We start from the raw sequence: 18519 nt of genomic DNA, 5'->3' as shown, positions 1-18519 counted from the left end.
ACAGCCCAGTGCACAATCAGGCGTCTACCACTGCAGCCAGGACCAATATGGGGGACGTGGTGTTGTTGTATCAGAGCAAAGTGAGATATAAAAGCATGGAAGGTATCAATGCATATTGATGTCTACGTAATTGCTACCCCCAAACTGGCGAGTTGAAATTTTTATTAAATGGGGCATCTCCTGTGGTTTTACCAATTATAGAAGGATAATTACAGGTTCATGGCGAACGCCGCATATTTCCTAGTTGTAGTTTGCCATTCAAGGGCGTTACCACAAGGCGCCGATACTAAAATCCTCCATGGGGCGTGTTTTATATTAATATGTTTATAAGGCGTTGAGGCCGCCGTTTACGGCTTTCCGCGGAGATGAATCTAAGCCACGCCCATTAAGCTCGGCAGCGCCAGAGCATGTCGGATGTCGGGTAGATCACGTGAGTCCTTGTTCTTAACGCACGTGTGTACACACTCTAAATGCAGACTGTGTGCTAACCGTTTTCGGTCCGTGCCTAGACACGTACACACAGGAGGATGTTTATTTTAGTAAAATGTGCCTAGTTTTTTTTTTTAAAGGTTTTATGTATTAAGGCAAATACCTTATTACCTTTATACTCTATAGTCTGCTGTGCTACCAGAAACAGCATTTCGGATTATAGCTAGTTTGAAAGTTTGGTTAGAAGCAACCTGAAGGCTAACTCTGTTCACCAAATGATCAAGTCATGGTTATTGGGTAAGTTAGACCATATAGTACGTTTGTGTCTGATATCCCTTTGCTATTGCTTTCTATATGATGATAGCTATGTATGATATGTTGGATCCAGAACTATTGACAAATGAAAGAATTTTAGATCAAACTGATTGTTGAGTAAATCTTTTTCTGTGTTTTTGTAATGTGATTGTGTACTTGCATCTAAATCCCATGTATACCTGTAGCTGGCAATTAGTTTGTAAGACATTTAGATTCTTTATTTATATTGGAAATTAAGTCAGAGCTCTGTAAAAAGCTCTGTACAAAACATTTTTTTTTTTTTACAATTCAAGCAACCTTTGGAACCCTCTAGTTTGGAAGTTATTTAATTATGTTAACTAATTTATATATACTGTACATTACAGCAACTATTGTTTATCTCTGTTTACTGTTTGGAAGTTATTGTATTATGTTAACTAATGTTTGTATACTGTACATTACAGCAACAATTGTTTATCTTTGTTTACTTCACTCAAATAGTTCATTTTAATATTTTGCCATATTTCCTAAAAATCGCTTTGTGTTTTTATTATGTGTTACAGAATATAAACCACTGCCTTCCTCAATGCTCATAAGACTTAGGGGCTGGACAAAGGTTAACTTAAATCACTTATTCCCAGATGAAATGTTTGTGTGCTCCTTTACACCACAGAATCCATGAAAAAGGAATATTGAAAGTTTAAAAAAGGAATATAGAAGTTATTTTAAGACAGACCTGCTTTTAAAACATTTGTTGCATTTAGGTTAAGGAGGATCATACTGTAGTTGCTTTGTTGTAACACATTTGTTAGCATTTTATTACTTGAAGATTTAGATTGATGCAAAGTGAGTTATTACCACCATCTGAAATCACAGCGTGATTAGTTTGCTTGGGAATATGACAGATTCTGCTGTGAACATAAATGAAAAAGGGGAAGTTAAGGAGCAAATAACAACCGGTAATGAAACTGAAAAAGATCTTGAGGAACCGCCAGATCATGAGCTCAGTCCTAAGACAGAGGTGAATACTGAACTGCAAACACAGCAGGCTTGGAAATGGTCAGTCATCTACCTCTGTTTTTATGGCTTCATGGTCCAACTGAAGCCAGGAGAGGCTTTTATCACTCCTTATCTGCTTAGCACAGAGAAGAACTTCACCAGAGAGCAGGTGAGTCTCAAACTTGACTTGGGTTTAAGTTGTTTTATTTGTCCTTATTCATTTCATATCTGTGCCAGTTGTAGTGATCTTGTATTCTCCTTTGGCATTTGGGATTCACTAACACATCTGGTTTGATGATATAGAAGAATTTGAACTTTTTTTTTTTTCATATGTACTTCTGTTAATACAGTGGTTTTCAAACATTTTCTGTCATTGCCCACTTTAGGGGGTTGGCGAATTTTTAAGCCCCACTTGTCAACAAAATGATAATGAAATCTGCCAAGTTTACTATTTATTGAAATATCAATTTCTAAATCAGTTAGATTAAATAACACCAAGTTTAAAACAGATAAAATACACTTGCAATTGTTATAACAGGCTTACTTTGTCACTTATCTTGGCATAAACTCGGAACCCGGGGGGATTAGCTGCTCAGCAATCCTAGTTTTTTTGCTTTGAATAAAGCCATTTGTGCTTTGTTGTCCACTGATTCAGATTTTACCATCTGATTCCCCTGCTCTCTGTATTCTGCCAGCTTTTTTTCAAAGAAGTTGAGTGGCTTATTAACGTGACTGGGGTGTGTTGTCTCTAAGTGTCTTCCTACTTTGTTGGGTCTTGTGCTGTCTGCTGCCAGCGGTTTAAGACACAAAACACACACAGGTCTCTCCTCTGCCCCGACCATCCCCACCATGAATCCAAGCGCAACATAGACTCCATCATATTTTCTTTTTGGTTGGCTTTGTGGTTGATTAGGTTGATAGTGCTGAATCACCTGCTTTTTTGTGGTCCATGTAACAAATGTATCCATTGATGTTATTATGCTCACTACATACAGTACGCTACTGACCCGGTTTGTGACGGCGGTAAAGTTCGTTTTATATTTGCATCTCCTATATCTCATATATTCGAAATTAATAGCTGCGTAAATAAACCCGCAAATAAGATAGCCACATATATTTCCTCCCTACATTGTCTTTAAGCTACACCCGTCTTTTTCTCGATTAAGCGCTTAAATTATAAATGTTTAAAAGCATAAACACCATTATTCTCTACGGCGCAACGAATGATTTAGGGATCATCGCAAAATGCTGCACACAAACAAAAAGCGTAGAACAATATTAATCTTCCCTTTTGTTTAGCGCCTGAAGGCTTAAAAAGCAACTTTGTTGCCACACTGGAAACAAGAAATACCAGACTAGTACTGCCTGATAAAATATTAATTTTTAACAAAAATACAGAGACATTAGCATATGATGCACATTGGAATAAGTGATAATTACATATATAATACACATATATATATATATATATATATATATATATATATAAGATTCCTTATATTGTTTCTCTGAAATTAACATGCCGGGGTTAAACCGTTATTGTTGCACTATGGTTCCACTTTTTCTCCCGGCCCCTAATTAATGTTATTTTAATTTACTTGTATTAATAATCCATTTCTCTGTGTGTGATTGTTTAGTTTTGAGTGTACGCTCTTTATTGTCAATAAAGAAAAGCATGAATTAGAATAGGTACTTTCCTATTATTTTCCACTAATTTCCTCTTCTTCATTGCACCCCACCAGTCATATCTGTATTCCACACTAGTGGGGTGCACCCCACACTTTAAGAACCACGGTGTTATTAGAAATTGGAAAATGGCATGTTGCTTGCAGACCACCTGGTCTTTAGGTGAGCAAAAGTTTACAGAAAAATAGTCTTAAAGCAAATCACATTTTATTTTTGGTTGCAAATTCCTTGCTTGCAATACCTGCACTTTATTTTATAAAAAAAAAATTCAACTCAATTTTATTTAAATAGCACTTTAAACAATGTCCAATAATTAAGGACATTGGGGAACTGTGTATGAAAAATGTATGAGAAAATATACTATACATCAAAATGATCTGATTGACCCTGATGAGCAAGCAGAGGGCGACGGTGGCAAAGGAAAAACTTACAAAAAAACCTTGAGAGAAACCAGAGTGAACAAAAAACCCATCCTTATCATACTGTCTGTTAGGAGGCTGGAAGTTCAGTATAACAAGCGAGGTTCCAGTTTCTTAATTCTTAGGTACAAAACAGTTTGTATTAATTTCAGCCCAGTATTATTGAGCGACTGCAGTCACAAGTTATCAGAAAACAGCTGTCTGAATCAGCTGAGTCGAAGACCATCTTCATGGTCAAGTGGACCCATCCCCAGTCAACACATGCATCACAAGCAGATCACATGAATGAATGAATAAACATTTCTCAGTAAACTTGCGGGCAGCATTTCTTTGTAGACTGTTTCACCGTCATGAGTTACATCTTCAATAAAGATTAGGAAGTTTGTTCCTGAAGCTCGCCCGAGTCATGACACTACCTCCACTGTAGTTGACTTGAGCTTGTATGTTTTGAACCACAAACAGATAGCTTATTTTTTCACATTTTGTCTGTTCCTTCACTTTGCTTAAAGTTACATTTTGTTTCTAGAACTTTTGTGGGTCAACTCTATTTCTTTACAAATGCCTTGCAAAGTCTGTTCCTCAGAATCATGAGGCTGATGAGTGATTTGCATCTTGTGGTATGGCTTCTGTATTTCCGCTCTCCTACAGAACAGCTTCTTCTAACATGCCAATTGTTTTAACAATTGCCAAATACTTTTAATCTTTTTCTTTGGTGATTCTTGATGTTAATGATTGTTGTTTTTAGAGGTTCCTTAACTAGCATATTTTTTAATTGACCTTTCTTTACTGACCACACACACACATTCACACACTGTGGGCGATTTGGGAATGCCAATTAGCCAAATCTGCACGATTTCCGGACTGTACAGTACGAGGAAACCGGGAAACCCACCAACCCCAGGAAACCCACCAAGCACAGGGAGAACACACAAATTCCATGTACACAAACTCGAGGCGGCAATCGATTCCAGACTCCTGAAGGTGCAAGGTGATAGTGCTAACCACTGTTCCGCTTGTTTAAATCACTGATGTAAATATTTGTAAATGAAAGCTTATCTAATCTATCATTTACCATTTCATTTCTACACAAATGTCTGTGTAAAGCACTGATGCTTCAATATTTTTGCATTAGACTGTACACTTATTGTTCTTTTTATACCTTTCTGTTTTTGGATATGGACCTTTCTCTATGGCTAGTTCCTTATACAACCTGATGACAAAAGGAAACATAGTACCTACATGATTTTAATGCTTCTTTAACTATTCACTTTGCTATATTCTCTAAGTTTAAAATGTAAAGTAAACTCAAACCATACTCACACAAGTTCCTCCCATCACATTTCTTTCCTTTTATTTGCTATTTGTCTGTCTCTACACCTGTGTAAAGTGTAATGACAGTAAACATGCACTAAATTTAATAAAGTTATCTGTTAGTTATATAAACTATTTTACCACAAAGGTTGAATGATAAGCTAAAAATATAAAAAGTATATAATTAAATAATATTTTTTTTTCTGTCTGTAATTTTCTTTTATTCTTTTGTTTATTTTTTTTTGACCACGTGTTGTTTTTTTGTGCTCAGTGGCCAGTTATTTTGGATTAGTTGTCCCCGTCATCTGCACTGCCTCCTGCAGCTGGAACACTTAAGCCCATGTATTTGTGCATAGACTCGGTCAAAGTTTACATTCCTGCTGAGTAGGTCACACATGTTGTAAACTAGTAAATCCTGTAGGCCTCAATTCTTTTCTCACACCTGAACTGTTTTGTGTATCAGTGTCAATTTTTAGGTAGTACTGTCTGTGTGTGAGATGTTTGTGTATAAGAATTTGTTCTACCGTAATTAGTCTTATTACAGTGGTTGCTTAATCCAGATTGTGATATTGCATTGTCATTGTATTTTAAGTTTACAGTTGAACAGAGGAAATGTGTACTTTTGATGTGTTTTATTAAGTGTGAATCAGGAACAATAAGTCAGATGAGTAATGTTGATTTATCTTCAGTGATTGTTTCATCCTGGTCAGGGTCACTGTGATCTGGAGCCTATTTTGTTAACATCAGCTATTAGGTTATAAAACACCCTGAATGAGGTTCCAGGGCATTGCAGGGCAGCAGGCACATACATTCACACACATTCACGAGGCAATTTATTCTAGCTAGTCCACCTACTGGTTAGTTACAGCAAAAATCTACAGTTTATTCGCTGTTCTAAAGGTGTTTTTACATTAGGGCCCAGTATTATTTCCGAGAACACTTGACCCCAAAGTCTGGTTTAGTTTATATATATATATATTTCAAAATATTTCTATTGAAAACAAGAAAACAATACAGTACTTGCACTTACAGAAATACAATTTACCTTTCTTTATTTTCCTAAATAAATATATGTATATAAATATAAAACAACTAAACAAAAACACTCTTATGTTTATAATGATGCACTTATAATAAAGCTTGATTACCCCCCCCCCCCCCCCCCCCGGCCCACTCAGCTCGGAAAAATTTGGCCGTACATCCTCTCAACGTGTATTAAATTTTTTCAAAAGTTTGGTTTAGTTTAATTAGTGAGAAAAACCAACTAACAGTTGTTCCTGGGCAAGGTTCAAATAAAATGTGCGTGATATGAGTCTGTTTATCATAACAAATTATTTTCTAAATGCTTTCTGTTTTTGTGGTTTCTGCAGGTCACGAATGAGATTAACCCAGTTCTCTCGTATTCGTACATGGCTGTACTGGTTCCTGTGTTTCTCCTGACTGACTACCTGCGATATAAACCTGTCTTGGTCCTGCAGAGTATGAGCCATGTCTCCATTTGGCTCTTACTACTGCTGGGCACTACCCTGTTGGAAATGCAGTTCATGGAGTTCTTTTACGGCATCACAATGGCGGCACGTGTTGCCTACTCCTCTTACATTTTTTCACTTGTGCCGGCAAATATGTATCAGCATGTGGCTAGTTACTCACGCTCCTCTGTGCTGCTCGGTGTGTTTACCAGTTCAGTGACGGGTCAGCTGTGTAAGTCACTGTCTGAGATCTCATACGGCACTCTGAGTGCCATCTCACTGGGCTTTGTCTCTTTTGGCCTGTTGCTCTCCACCTGCTTGCCGTGGCCAAAACAAAGCCTGTTTTTTAACAAAAACCACAGACATGATGATAGATCTGCCACTCAGTCAGAACTGGACAGAATGAAACCAGATGAAGTGGTCACACAATGTGAAAAAGCCTCATCAGGTGCCTGTAGCAGTCGGAAAACTTTCTTCAGCATGGACTCCGTGTTCATTCAGATGTTGAAAGAGATTCGCAATGTTGTGAAAGTCCCTAGTCTAAGACTGTGGAGCCTGTGGTGGGTGTTCAATTCAGCTGGGTATTACCTGGTGGTGTTCTACGTGCACATTCTGTGGAACACGTTGGATCAAGCCACAGACCAGAAGCATGTCTATAATGGAGGGGTTGAAGCTGCCTCAACATTGCTGGGTGAGTCCCACATGATCTGTCACAGCCATCATGATAATAGTCCTACAAGGCTTGGGTCAATAATTGATATTGTATATTACCTAACCTGCTTTCTTTTTCTTCTTCTTTTATTTTTTCCTTACGTGCAGTGTGGAGCACATTGCCTGAACCGGTTTGTCATCATCCTCATGTTTAGTGTTACATTTTTGCAAAGCTATGCTAATACATAAATAGATAAATATGAAAGCAATTTGTAATACTTAAAGCTAGAATTTGCAGAACAGTTTTGCAGAGAATGCGAAAGAAGCATAAAAGTGCAAGTTGTGAAACTAGCACTTTTCCCACAGTATTAATCAACAAAGCACCAACCGAAAATAAATAATTTTCTGCTTTTATAAAACTGAGATAAGGTGTTAATTAGTATGAAGCATAGTGTTTTGATTTTTTATCATTTAAAAATTACTTTTAGAGCTGGTCTGTTTTAGCCCATAAAATCTACCACAATGAGGTATGACTTTGCAGTAATACGCTATATTTTCTGATTGGACATTTCTTAATTAGCACCTCATTAGCCTTTACAATATTAGTATTTGGAATGGCCTGTAATATGTAACTGAGCAGTTGTATTGTGGCGTGCATTCGGAATGATCTTTGCAGTTCCAGAGAGGTTTTGTGTCCTTTTTTGACGGTGATGTGATTACGAAGAGTCAAAGCTGTTGAAATGAAGAAAAAGATAAATCACTTATTTGGTTGAATATGTTGCAAGGCACTATTGTTAATGTGATTCTCTCATAATTATGTAAAATGTGTGTCTGTTGAACATTTTGTTCGTTTAAAAGTGATGCTTGACTGACTGTGTTATTGTCCTCCATAGAGAGCTTATATACCCTATATTAATAAGGTAAACTTTTCGTCGCTCTGAATAGGAGCGTCTGCCAAATGGCTAAATGTAATAATATTGTAGAACAGCCAAACTTTAAATTTTTAAAAAGTAGCTGCACTGACTTTTACAAGTTTACATTATAACTAACAATAAATAAAGTAGTATATTAAAATAATTTTCCTTTAATAACTATGCATATTTATTTTTGAACAATGTGATAATGGTTCTAATATGATTAGTACTGTAGAAAATAATGCTGTCTCTTTGTCTTAGGTGCACTCACTTCGTTTGTGGCAGGGTTTGTGAAGATCAAATGGAACGTCTGGTCAGAACTGGTAATTGGGGTGATTACTGCAGCCCAAGCTGGTTTGCTCCTTCTCATGGGCACCACCACCAACATCTGGGTGTGTTACATGGCCTATATCCTCTTCAGAGGCTTTTACCAATTCCTGGTTCCTATTGCAACGTGAGTACTGCAGGCTCTGAGTAATTACATGCATTAGATAAATACAGCAGTATGCAAAGGTCTTAGGCATTCTGTTTTTTTTTTTTTTTGTAATAAACTTTCTTATACATGCTTATTTTATGATTTCATTAAAAAGTCAGTACAAAAATCATTTCTAATTTTCAAACATTAATATCCCCCCCAAAAAATGTAATCTTAGCATATTATGTAAATGACCACTTCATACATAAGTAAGAAAGAGAAAAAGAAAGCTTTTGCTTTTGCATATATGAAAAAAGAAGCAATTGCAAAAAATTCCCCAAAGGACTGTGGCTGGTTCTGGTTCACATTTTTTTTTGGCACAAATTACACCTGATACTTTATATTTTAAGCATAACATCAATTGTTATTTGAATGTGCCGTTTGCAGATTTTTGCACAGTACTGTACAGACTGTATAAGGGCAGCTAAGCCATCCAGGAAAAATATATTTTTTTATTTACACCAATCTGCAGTATACTGGGTATCCGTTGCTAATTTAAGTGAATATGGTATAGATACAGTATTTTTGTTGTTAGTCTTTCGGCTGCTCCTGGCAAGGGGTCACCACAGTGGAATATCCAGTCCGCACACCAACTTGGCACAGGTTTTTACGCCGGATGCCCTTCCTGAGGCAACGCTCCAATTTTATCCGGGCTTGGGACCGGCACTGCATCCAGTGGCCTGGGGGGTTTGGGCACTGGCTGGGAATCGAACGCGGCCCTTCTGCATGGCAGGTGAAACACCTACCACTGAGCCACCAGTTTTTTTTTTGTAATGCAGTTATTGCTGCATTGTCTCCATGGCCACATCCTGTGTATGTTCTAGCCTTAACATAATGTTTTTGTAGGTGTGGGTAAGAATCTGTACCTCTTGTAGTTAATCACATGCTGTGTACAGCTGCAAAACCCTCATCGTTAGTAAGAGAAAAGTAAAAGCCTGGTCAGCCATCTGATGGCTCAAGGAGCATGTATTCAAACAGAAAAAAATAATAATTTGTTTTTCTCTTCTCTTTTAAATAGTTTTCAGATTGCTTCTTCTCTAACTAAAGAGCTGTGTGCTCTAGTCTTTGGAATAAACACCTTCCTGGGAACGATCTTGAAGACTGTAATTACTGTCATTTTGGTAGATAAGAGAGGCCTGGGTCTGCCAGTACACTCACAGGTAAGTAAAATGTTTTCAATGGTACAAGCAATATTAGTGTTTGTGCTTAATTGAAACAGAAATTCTGTTTATTAGTTATTGAAAGTCACATCATGTCTATTACTTGCATTTAAACCGATTAGCCATAGAACAGCACATTAACACAATCATATTAATTATCAATAGTAATTTATACGAAACCCTCCCATTTTATCTGTGCTTGGGACCGGCACTTCATCTAGTGGCTGGTATGTACCAAAACTGGTCAATAATGAATCAGCAACAGGGTAATGGGCTCCAGATTTAATAATGCACGTGTGGAGCACAGGCTAGCTTGTTTTGTCCAATATATGAGCTTCTGTAGCACGGATAGATGAAAATGTTAATGCTGGCTCTGATAGAAAGGTGTCTGAACACACAGTGCATATTCATCCCTGTCAACTCAATGTGCAGTTGAACATCTGAACCAAACCAGAGCAGCCTTGCAAACAAGGCAGAAGGTGTCCTCGCCTCATGAATTGCTCGGATCACTTACTTGAGGAAGAGATGCACAGATGCACTTAGTGAAGAAAGTAAGCTGGCAGAGGCTCGGTAATGCTCTGGGCAATGTTCTGCTCGGGATATTGTGTCTTTGTGTCTTTCACATGGATGTCACTTTGTCATGTACTGTCTACCTAAACATTGTTGGAGACCAAATACACCCCTTCATGGCGGCATGATTCTCTGATGGTAGTGACTACTTTCAGCAGGATAATACAAACAACTGGCTCCAATGCGAAAACTGTTTAAGAATGGAAAAACAGAATTCCCCGAACTCTTTTGTTTTCTGCCATTTCAAATCTCTACATGCTACATTTGTCATTATGTTGGAACCTTGAACAGGAAACTAGAATAATAGAACCAGAATACACTATGATGGAGTTTAATGAAAGAAATTCACTGATGACTTGTACACTTGACCACTAAATTGTATGTCATATGTTTTTTTTTTTTGTTTGTTTATTTTTTTACAGTTTTTTGTGTACTTCTTTTATTTAACCCTTCTGACGGTGGTTTATTTGGGCTCTGCTGCATGGGTTATCACGCATCATTACCGCAGTCAGAGGCGAGAGCAGGTTCCAACAGAAGCAGCTACACCGATTGAGCTTAGCCCTGTAGAAAATCATCCCACTGAAAAGATGCATTTCTCCAATGGATCAACAGTAAGGACGTGAAAATTCAGTAAATTCAGCACTGTTCATGGTGAGGTTCTCTCACTTAAAAATGTTTGGTTCATCATTGTAATCTTCTAAAAAGACTTGTGAATAACTGTGAATAACTGTGACTTATTGAAACATAACAGAGGAATGTCTTTATTTTAGTAACTGCAATGTGCAAGTTCATTTCATAAACAACCTTGGTGTGTGTGTATATGCGCGCACGCACTGCAGTTTATTTTATTTTCTAGAGGAACAAATTTTATTGTCCACAAAAAGATGCAACCTGAGGCTGAGAGAGGAAGTAAAAGTTTATTTTATTTTCAATATTATGCCTCTTAAAAATATGAAGTTAATTGCAAATTAATTTGCAGATAACACTACCTACATAGGAAACTTTGCTTACCCATGTAAAATTATAATAGGTGGAAATCGGTCATACCTAGTACATGCCTTATAATAGGTGGAAATCGTTCATACCTAGTGCATGCCTTATAATAGGTGGAAATCGTTCATACCTAGTACATGCCTTATAATAGGTGGAAATCGTTTATACCTAGTACATGTTTATAATAGGTGGAAATTGTTCATACCTAGTACATGCCTTAGGAGACATTGTAAGAAATATTAAGAGAACCATTAATAAGAGTAAAGCTATTATTTTAAAGGAAGTTAATAGTTCTCTTAATACGTCTTACAACGTCTCCTAAGGCATGTTTTGGTTCTCTCGCTGTCTTTTATAAGCATTTTAAAAATACACTTTAATTTTGTATTTACACTCACATATCATATTTTCATTTGCTGGATAATAATTTAATTTATGAGTTTATTAAAATATAGAACAGTGTTCAATTTAATACAGTGGTCTAGTTTATCTGTTGTTGTATTAGTGACATGTTTTCTGATGATTATTTTGCAGAATACATTGTATATTTGAGTTGCAATAGGAGCACAAGTTGGCAAGCTCAAATTTTTTTATGCTTAAAATTTTAGTTTAATATACAAAAGTGCACACTGATGAGGGGATGATGTTTTTGAAATGGTTTAGTGAGGTTGTACCATTTTACTGTTTGTATCCGGTTTGATGCCCTGCAGAAATTTGCTAGACATCATTCTGTATCTTCTACAATTTAATAATATCTCAACTGCTCAATTTCTTATCCGTTGTGGAGGTATTCACAGGAAAAAATGTGAAAATTGTAGCCTTGTGCAAAAACGAATAGACCCGACAGTATATATAATTATGCGATAGATGTTTATTTTATATACTTAAATTCACTGATGTAAGCACTGATCTGATGCTGTGCATAATTTTTCAGTCACCCATTTCCATCTCAGTCTGACCTGAGTGCCATGATCAGGAAAAATTTATGAAGAGATGTTTTCTTTACTCGAGTTTGATTTAGGTGTTTGTTTTCCTGTCATTTTCTGTATATTACAGTTACATATTGAAGCAAATAATGGAGTTTAAAGTTGACAGTAAATATAAGTTTTCTAAGAGAATTTTTTTTTTCAAGGAAACTGAATTTATTGTTTGTGTCTTAACAGGCGATGTCTGTTTAAAGTTGACTTTAGAGATTGTAATTGGTATTATAAAAGGTTATTTGCAAGGACTCAAAGAAAATAAACAATTATAACAATTATTTTGTTAGTTTACTATAACAACAGTATGGGTTATATACCATCTTTTTCTCATTATAACTTTAAAGATTTGACATTAGACACTGAACATTTGTTGTAAAATCTTTCACTGAAAACCATTGTATTGTCATTTGTAATAAATCTTTTGAAAAATTGATTTTTCAGCTAGAAAATGAACAGATGATTCTTGAGTGTGATCTGTGTTTGTGTGAGTGAGAGCGAGAGAGTGACAAACTAAACTGAACTTGACTGAATAGACCCCTGAAATGCTGCCAGTTTTCTTTTGTTTTTGTTTCTGTGGTTTGCCTTTTTCCCCCATGCGGAAAAGAGACAAAAAAAGTTCCCAGTCATCTCACCATGAGCACACTATGTTCTAGAGCTGCATACTGCCACAGAGGCCAACCGAGTCATCCCTGCTTCAGAACCGGCTGAATACTGCTTGTGCGTTTATAAAATTCTATATGTTTAATTGAGAATTTCACATCCAGTGCCTGGGAAGATCACTGAAAAACACTGAACTCACTGTCATGTTCATGAGCCCAGTTTGTGACATCATGCATTATGCTGCTGGAAGCGGGCATTTGCTGAGTAGAACCCGATCTGCCCTTTTGCTTATGTAGCCCTTTTATCTTATGGTTAGATGGGTTCTGTATTCTTAGATACTTTTCTTCATACCACATTTGTACACTGTAGCTGTTTGTCTAAAATTCAACTCACTGGATCTTTTTAGGCATAAAAATTACAGGAGATCCGAAGTTAGAGAAATACCACATGAAAAAATGCTGATGGTTGTTGTAAATATTACCTGTAGTGCTGGCCGGTCTATCCATTATCTTATGCATTCACTGCTGCTACATAACTGGCTGATTAGCTAGTTGTAATACTATACAGAATTTATTAGGATTTCTGAAACATTAATAGCCTACCTGTTGAGTATAACACTAACAGCAAGGAATAAATGAATGAACAGATAATCTAATTTGGTTAATAGATTGTCCAGTTCACTATTAAAAGACCCAGTGGAATGAAACCCATGCAACCTTTTTAAGGTGCGTGGCTGAACAAGAGAAAAACAACACAAATATCTGTAAAATCATATACAATGAAAGGTACATCCATACATAAAGTATTATGGTGTCATGCAGTGATGATCCCATAACACCTTAATGAAAAAGGCATGGCAATTTGGCAATTTGTTGCTCAAAAATCCTATGAGCCCTGTGTTGTTATTTAATAGTCCATGTTTTGTTATAAACATTTTGTTATAATCATTATTTTTCAATAAAGTTAGAAAAATGTTTAGTGCATGTGGTCAATTTCAGGTCTTACAAAAATAAAACCCAAATTGTCCAAAATTCAAAATTGTATCAGCAATTCAGATTTTGAAAAACTGAAATTGGCATTTGCCAAGAAAAATACAATCAGTACATCTAGTTGTTAATTTACATTTAATGATTGTTAGAATATTGTAATGTAATGCCTCTTGGCTGCTTCTCTGATTAATGCTCTTCATGCCTGGCCTGTCAATTTAGGTGGACAGCCATGTCTTATCAGGTTTGCAGTTGTGTCATACTCTTTTTATTTCCAGATGAAAGATTGAACTGGCAATACCAAATTAATCTCTCTTCTCTCATTCTCTATACTACCTAGCCATATAGTCTATTTGAGGGGATACACCCTGGTGCCAGTCTATTGCAGGGGCACAAGCATAATGGTCACACTCAGGGTACTTGAGCATTTAAAAAAGCTTATGATCCTAATTTGTATGTCTATGGACTGTGAGAGGAAACCAGAGTACCCGGAGGAAGCCCACCAAGCACGGGGAGAACATGCAAACAACACAAACCCAAACTAAAAACTTGACTCTGGAGGAGCGAGGCTACATTGCTAAACACTACGTCACCATGCCACCCAAAATCGAAACTGTCCTTACTTATTCAGGCTATTAGAGATTTTTTTATTATTATTATTAAAACGATGAATCAGTAAACATGTCTCACTAAAATATCTGGAAATTTGGATATAATGGCGGGATGAATTTAAATTTACTTGTTTTTCTAGCTTTGTGGAAAAATATTTTCTTGTCTTGCACCTCCAGGGTCTGGGTTCGATCCCGGCCAGGCTCGATTCCCGTCTCTGTGTGCATGGAATTAGTATGTTCTCCCCGTGCTTGGTGGGTTTCCTCCCACAGTCCAAAGACATGTAGATTAGGTTAATTGGTGTTCCCAAATTACCATCAGGGTGCCATTTGGGATTCCACCTGTGAAAGGCAGCTGTGTAGCAAGCTCAGTTCTCAGGTCATCTTATGTGCACCAAGTCCCTGTGAAACCTTGAAGAGAACCAGACCTAAAAGGAAACCCATCCTCATTTAGGTGATACCAGATAACTTGACCATAAATTAATCCATTCTGTATCTACGTGCTACATAGTAAAATGTGTAAATGTTTAACAAGAAATACTTTTCAAGTAACAAAGTCCTTTTTGTGGAGCTTACCAACTATCAGCTGAGACTTAGATACAAAACTGTTTATACCAAATGCAGTCCAAAATAGTCTCACATCTCACAAGTCAAATTCATATTTAAATAATTTTATTTCTGTAACATTGTTTTAAAAATATCTTCATGTTCAATTAAATCAGCTGTGAGATACGTCACTCAACTTCTTGTAGAATTTACAAGTTGGTCAGCATGCTTTGTATATTTGCCCACAGGCAAATGTTTATTTCATGAAATAAACTTGATATGGCAATAAAAATATCTTACTACATTTCCCAAATCTATATATAATGCTATAACAGATCTGGTAAAACTATCGAATCATATTTATATTATATTTTTCAATATTTTTAATATTGATACTTTTAAAAGTTTTCAATTAATAGTTATGTAAAGGTATAATAATATGTGAAATTATGGGGAATTTACATCTCAAAACTAAAATAGGTTTTATAATGTTATTAACAAGTTATTTACCCTCTAGATGGTAGTCAAAGTCCACAAATCAATCGGTCTAACTCAGCATTCTCGAACCTCTTTTGCATTTACATCTTTTGCTGGGCAAAACAAATTAACGCACACACCCATCTATTAAAATTAACTAATTAATATCTAAATGTTAATAAATATTTATTTTGAGAAATGTAAACTTAGTATTTTTGGTGTGAAAGGTGAAATTTTGTTACTTTCAGTGGAAATTGTATAATTTAACTTGTGAGATCATCAAAGGCACTTTGATCAGCATCAAACTGGAAATGAAATCATGGTGTAGGAAAATTCTTTTTTCTTTTTTTATTAGGTAATGAAATTGGCATGGGTAATTATGGGGTCAACCTTAAGAGGTTACCCGCATAAACAAATGTCTCAAAGCCTCAATGAAATAAAACAATCCTGTACTGAAGAATGGACCAAAATTCCTTCAGAATGGTGTGAGAGACTGATAAAGTCATACTGGAAATGCAGTCTATCACCTTTTTCTTATACTGTAAATGCTTTTGCGATCTCTTTTCAGTTTATCATAAGTATGATGGTCCTCCAGAAGTTCATTCTCAGACTTTGCTGTGGTTATTTGCAGTACTCAAGATGACGGCACATCTTCCTTTAGCTGCAAGCAGGATGGAGATTGTTTCATTTCTCTCATAAGCTTTCAGGGCCATTGGTTGACCATTGGCTAATGCTGCAGAGACTTTCAGTTGGAGTTGTTTGGCTTTTGCCACTGGTAGATTGTTGTTCCAGATAGAACAATAACAGATAGAACGGGTCTATGTGATGGGTCTGATCACTTATGTAAATGGCATATTTCAGTATTTTTTTCATAAACTAAGAAAAACGCACCAAATACAGTACCTGTTTTTACTTTTTGTATAGAATAATGAGGAAAGAAAAGGAATTGAACCCAGGGAAACATAAAATGTGGAAAACTTTATAGGGACTAAAAACCTTTATGTCCTACATTACAGGTCCACTGTACAAGCCGCTGGAGGCAGTGTTATAATCTGGGGTTTCCTCAGTTAGGTCTAGACTCAGCAATAGTATTTGTCAATAACATAAATTTGCAATGCTAAAAACCTTATTTGACTGAAACTCTGTGAAATCTTGTCGTCATCAGTTTGATTCAAACCCACTCTCAATTCTCAGTTGTTAAATTTGCCATGATACCTGCCTGATCATTGTTGACCAAGTCCTTCTTTTTAAATGACATTATAAAATCTCATCTAGTATAAAATCTAGTCATTTAGTTTCTCTGTTTCAAACCTATAAGTTATTTATGTAAATGTTTCTGATCATTTTATGATTGTTTTCGACTCCATGCTGTCTCCTCTCCATCTCTACCCAATCCCATTGCCTTGTCCTATGCATAAATTCAGCCACAGCCAGTCACTTTTCTAACACCTTCACATTCATGCACCTACTTTGTATTCTAGACGCGTTTCCATCCTGCTTTAACCCTGAAGAGCTTATTACACTCGTCAGCTTTTCTTGCATAGACACACTAGACTATGTTGCCCAGTTAAGACTTAAAAAAAAAATCAAATACTGTTAGCTCCCCCTGCAGAATGATTCTATCCATGCAGCTAGACATGCTCATAGGATAGCAGAGAGTAAATGGAAAAAAGACAATCCTCAAGTCTCATAAGAAGTCAGGACTTTTAAGAGATGTTTAAAACTATATCAAAGATTTAATAAGACAGGTAAGATGGCATATTATGCTGAATTAATAAAAAAAATGCTCACAGACCGATAGGATTGTTCAATACCATTAATTCCTCCTTCCTACCGCCCAGCTACCTGAGGCTTAGGCCGCAACACCATCAGTAATTACATGCCCATTTCTAAAATCCCATTTATTGCTAAGGTTTTGGAAAAAGTTGTCTTTAACCAGGTCTTCTTGTACCTGAAGAATTCTAACACTTTTATAAATTTCCGTCTGGTTTTAAAGCATTGCATAGCACAGAAGCCACCTTATTTAAGGTTTATAATGACCTACTCACTGTTGACTCTGGCTCCTGCTCTATGTAAGTTCTGTTGGATTTTAGTGCAGTACAATCGACAATGACATTCTTTTATGGTGCTTAGAGATTAAAGTTTTTATTGAAAAAAATAATACTTTTTCACAGCACTGTATGTGTTGATTCTTTTGAAAAGCACTTTGGATCATTTGCTTTTATTTTAAATTTGCTAGATACATAAAATGACAAAAATGAACAAAAAAAGATTGTGATGTTGCATAAGATTGTTAAATCTTTACTACAACAAAAGTGGACCACAGTCAAACTAAAGATGGTCGAACGGAATATCATGGTGTGATTATATATTTGCCAGGTGTTGAGACAGTGGCATTGTTTTTAGCACTGTGGCCTCATACATCCAGGGTTGAGGATTCGATTCTGCGTTTATAGAGTGTTCATGTCAGCCCCGTGCTCACACCCATGTGAAGCAATTATTGTGCACTGCATCTCAGCCTTAAAAAAAAAATCTTTAAAAACAAGTAATGCAAAGCTTAAGAAATAACAGAGGAATCGAAGTTTTACCCAAATTTTTATTTAGCATTTAATGACCAGAATAAATAATATATATTTTTAAATACACTTGATAGACTTTAAACCTGTAGTTTTCAATGAACTACTGTCTGATATCAATAATGCTCTTGTGGCGGAATGGACCAATTCCCACCGAAATGGTCCAAAATCTTAAAAGTGGAAATCCTTTCCATAACAGCAGAGGTTATTATAACAGCAATGTGGGGAAGAAATATGGAATAGGATATTAAGAGGACATAAGTGTAATTGGTCTGGTGTCCACATATACTGGCAATGGATTTTTTTTCTAGCTGCTCTTGTCAAGGGTTCCCTATCTGATTCACATTGATACAGGTTTTTTTGTTGCCAGATGCAACCC

At 36.2% G+C, this 18519-nt stretch overlaps 1 protein-coding gene across 1 annotated transcript; it reads left to right on the top strand.

Moving 5' to 3' along the window:
- The first annotated feature begins 416 nt into the window (after window positions 1–416).
- slc19a1 (solute carrier family 19 member 1) lies at window positions 417–13218 on the top strand. Its single transcript, XM_053498806.1, has 6 exons — window positions 417–726; window positions 1287–1891; window positions 6509–7298; window positions 8434–8626; window positions 9666–9807; window positions 10800–13218. Exons 2-6 carry the CDS (start codon window positions 1622–1624, stop codon window positions 10998–11000), a joined length of 1596 nt encoding a protein of 531 aa, XP_053354781.1. The 5' UTR covers window positions 417–726; window positions 1287–1621; the 3' UTR covers window positions 11001–13218.
- The last annotated feature ends 5301 nt before the right edge of the window (window positions 13219–18519 follow it).

The sequence above is a fragment of the Clarias gariepinus genome, chromosome 6, assembly GCF_024256425.1.
Source record: "Clarias gariepinus isolate MV-2021 ecotype Netherlands chromosome 6, CGAR_prim_01v2, whole genome shotgun sequence".
In the NCBI taxonomy this organism is placed as follows: domain Eukaryota; kingdom Metazoa; phylum Chordata; class Actinopteri; order Siluriformes; family Clariidae; genus Clarias; species Clarias gariepinus.
This window is presented reverse-complemented; position numbering and strand designations above follow the sequence as displayed.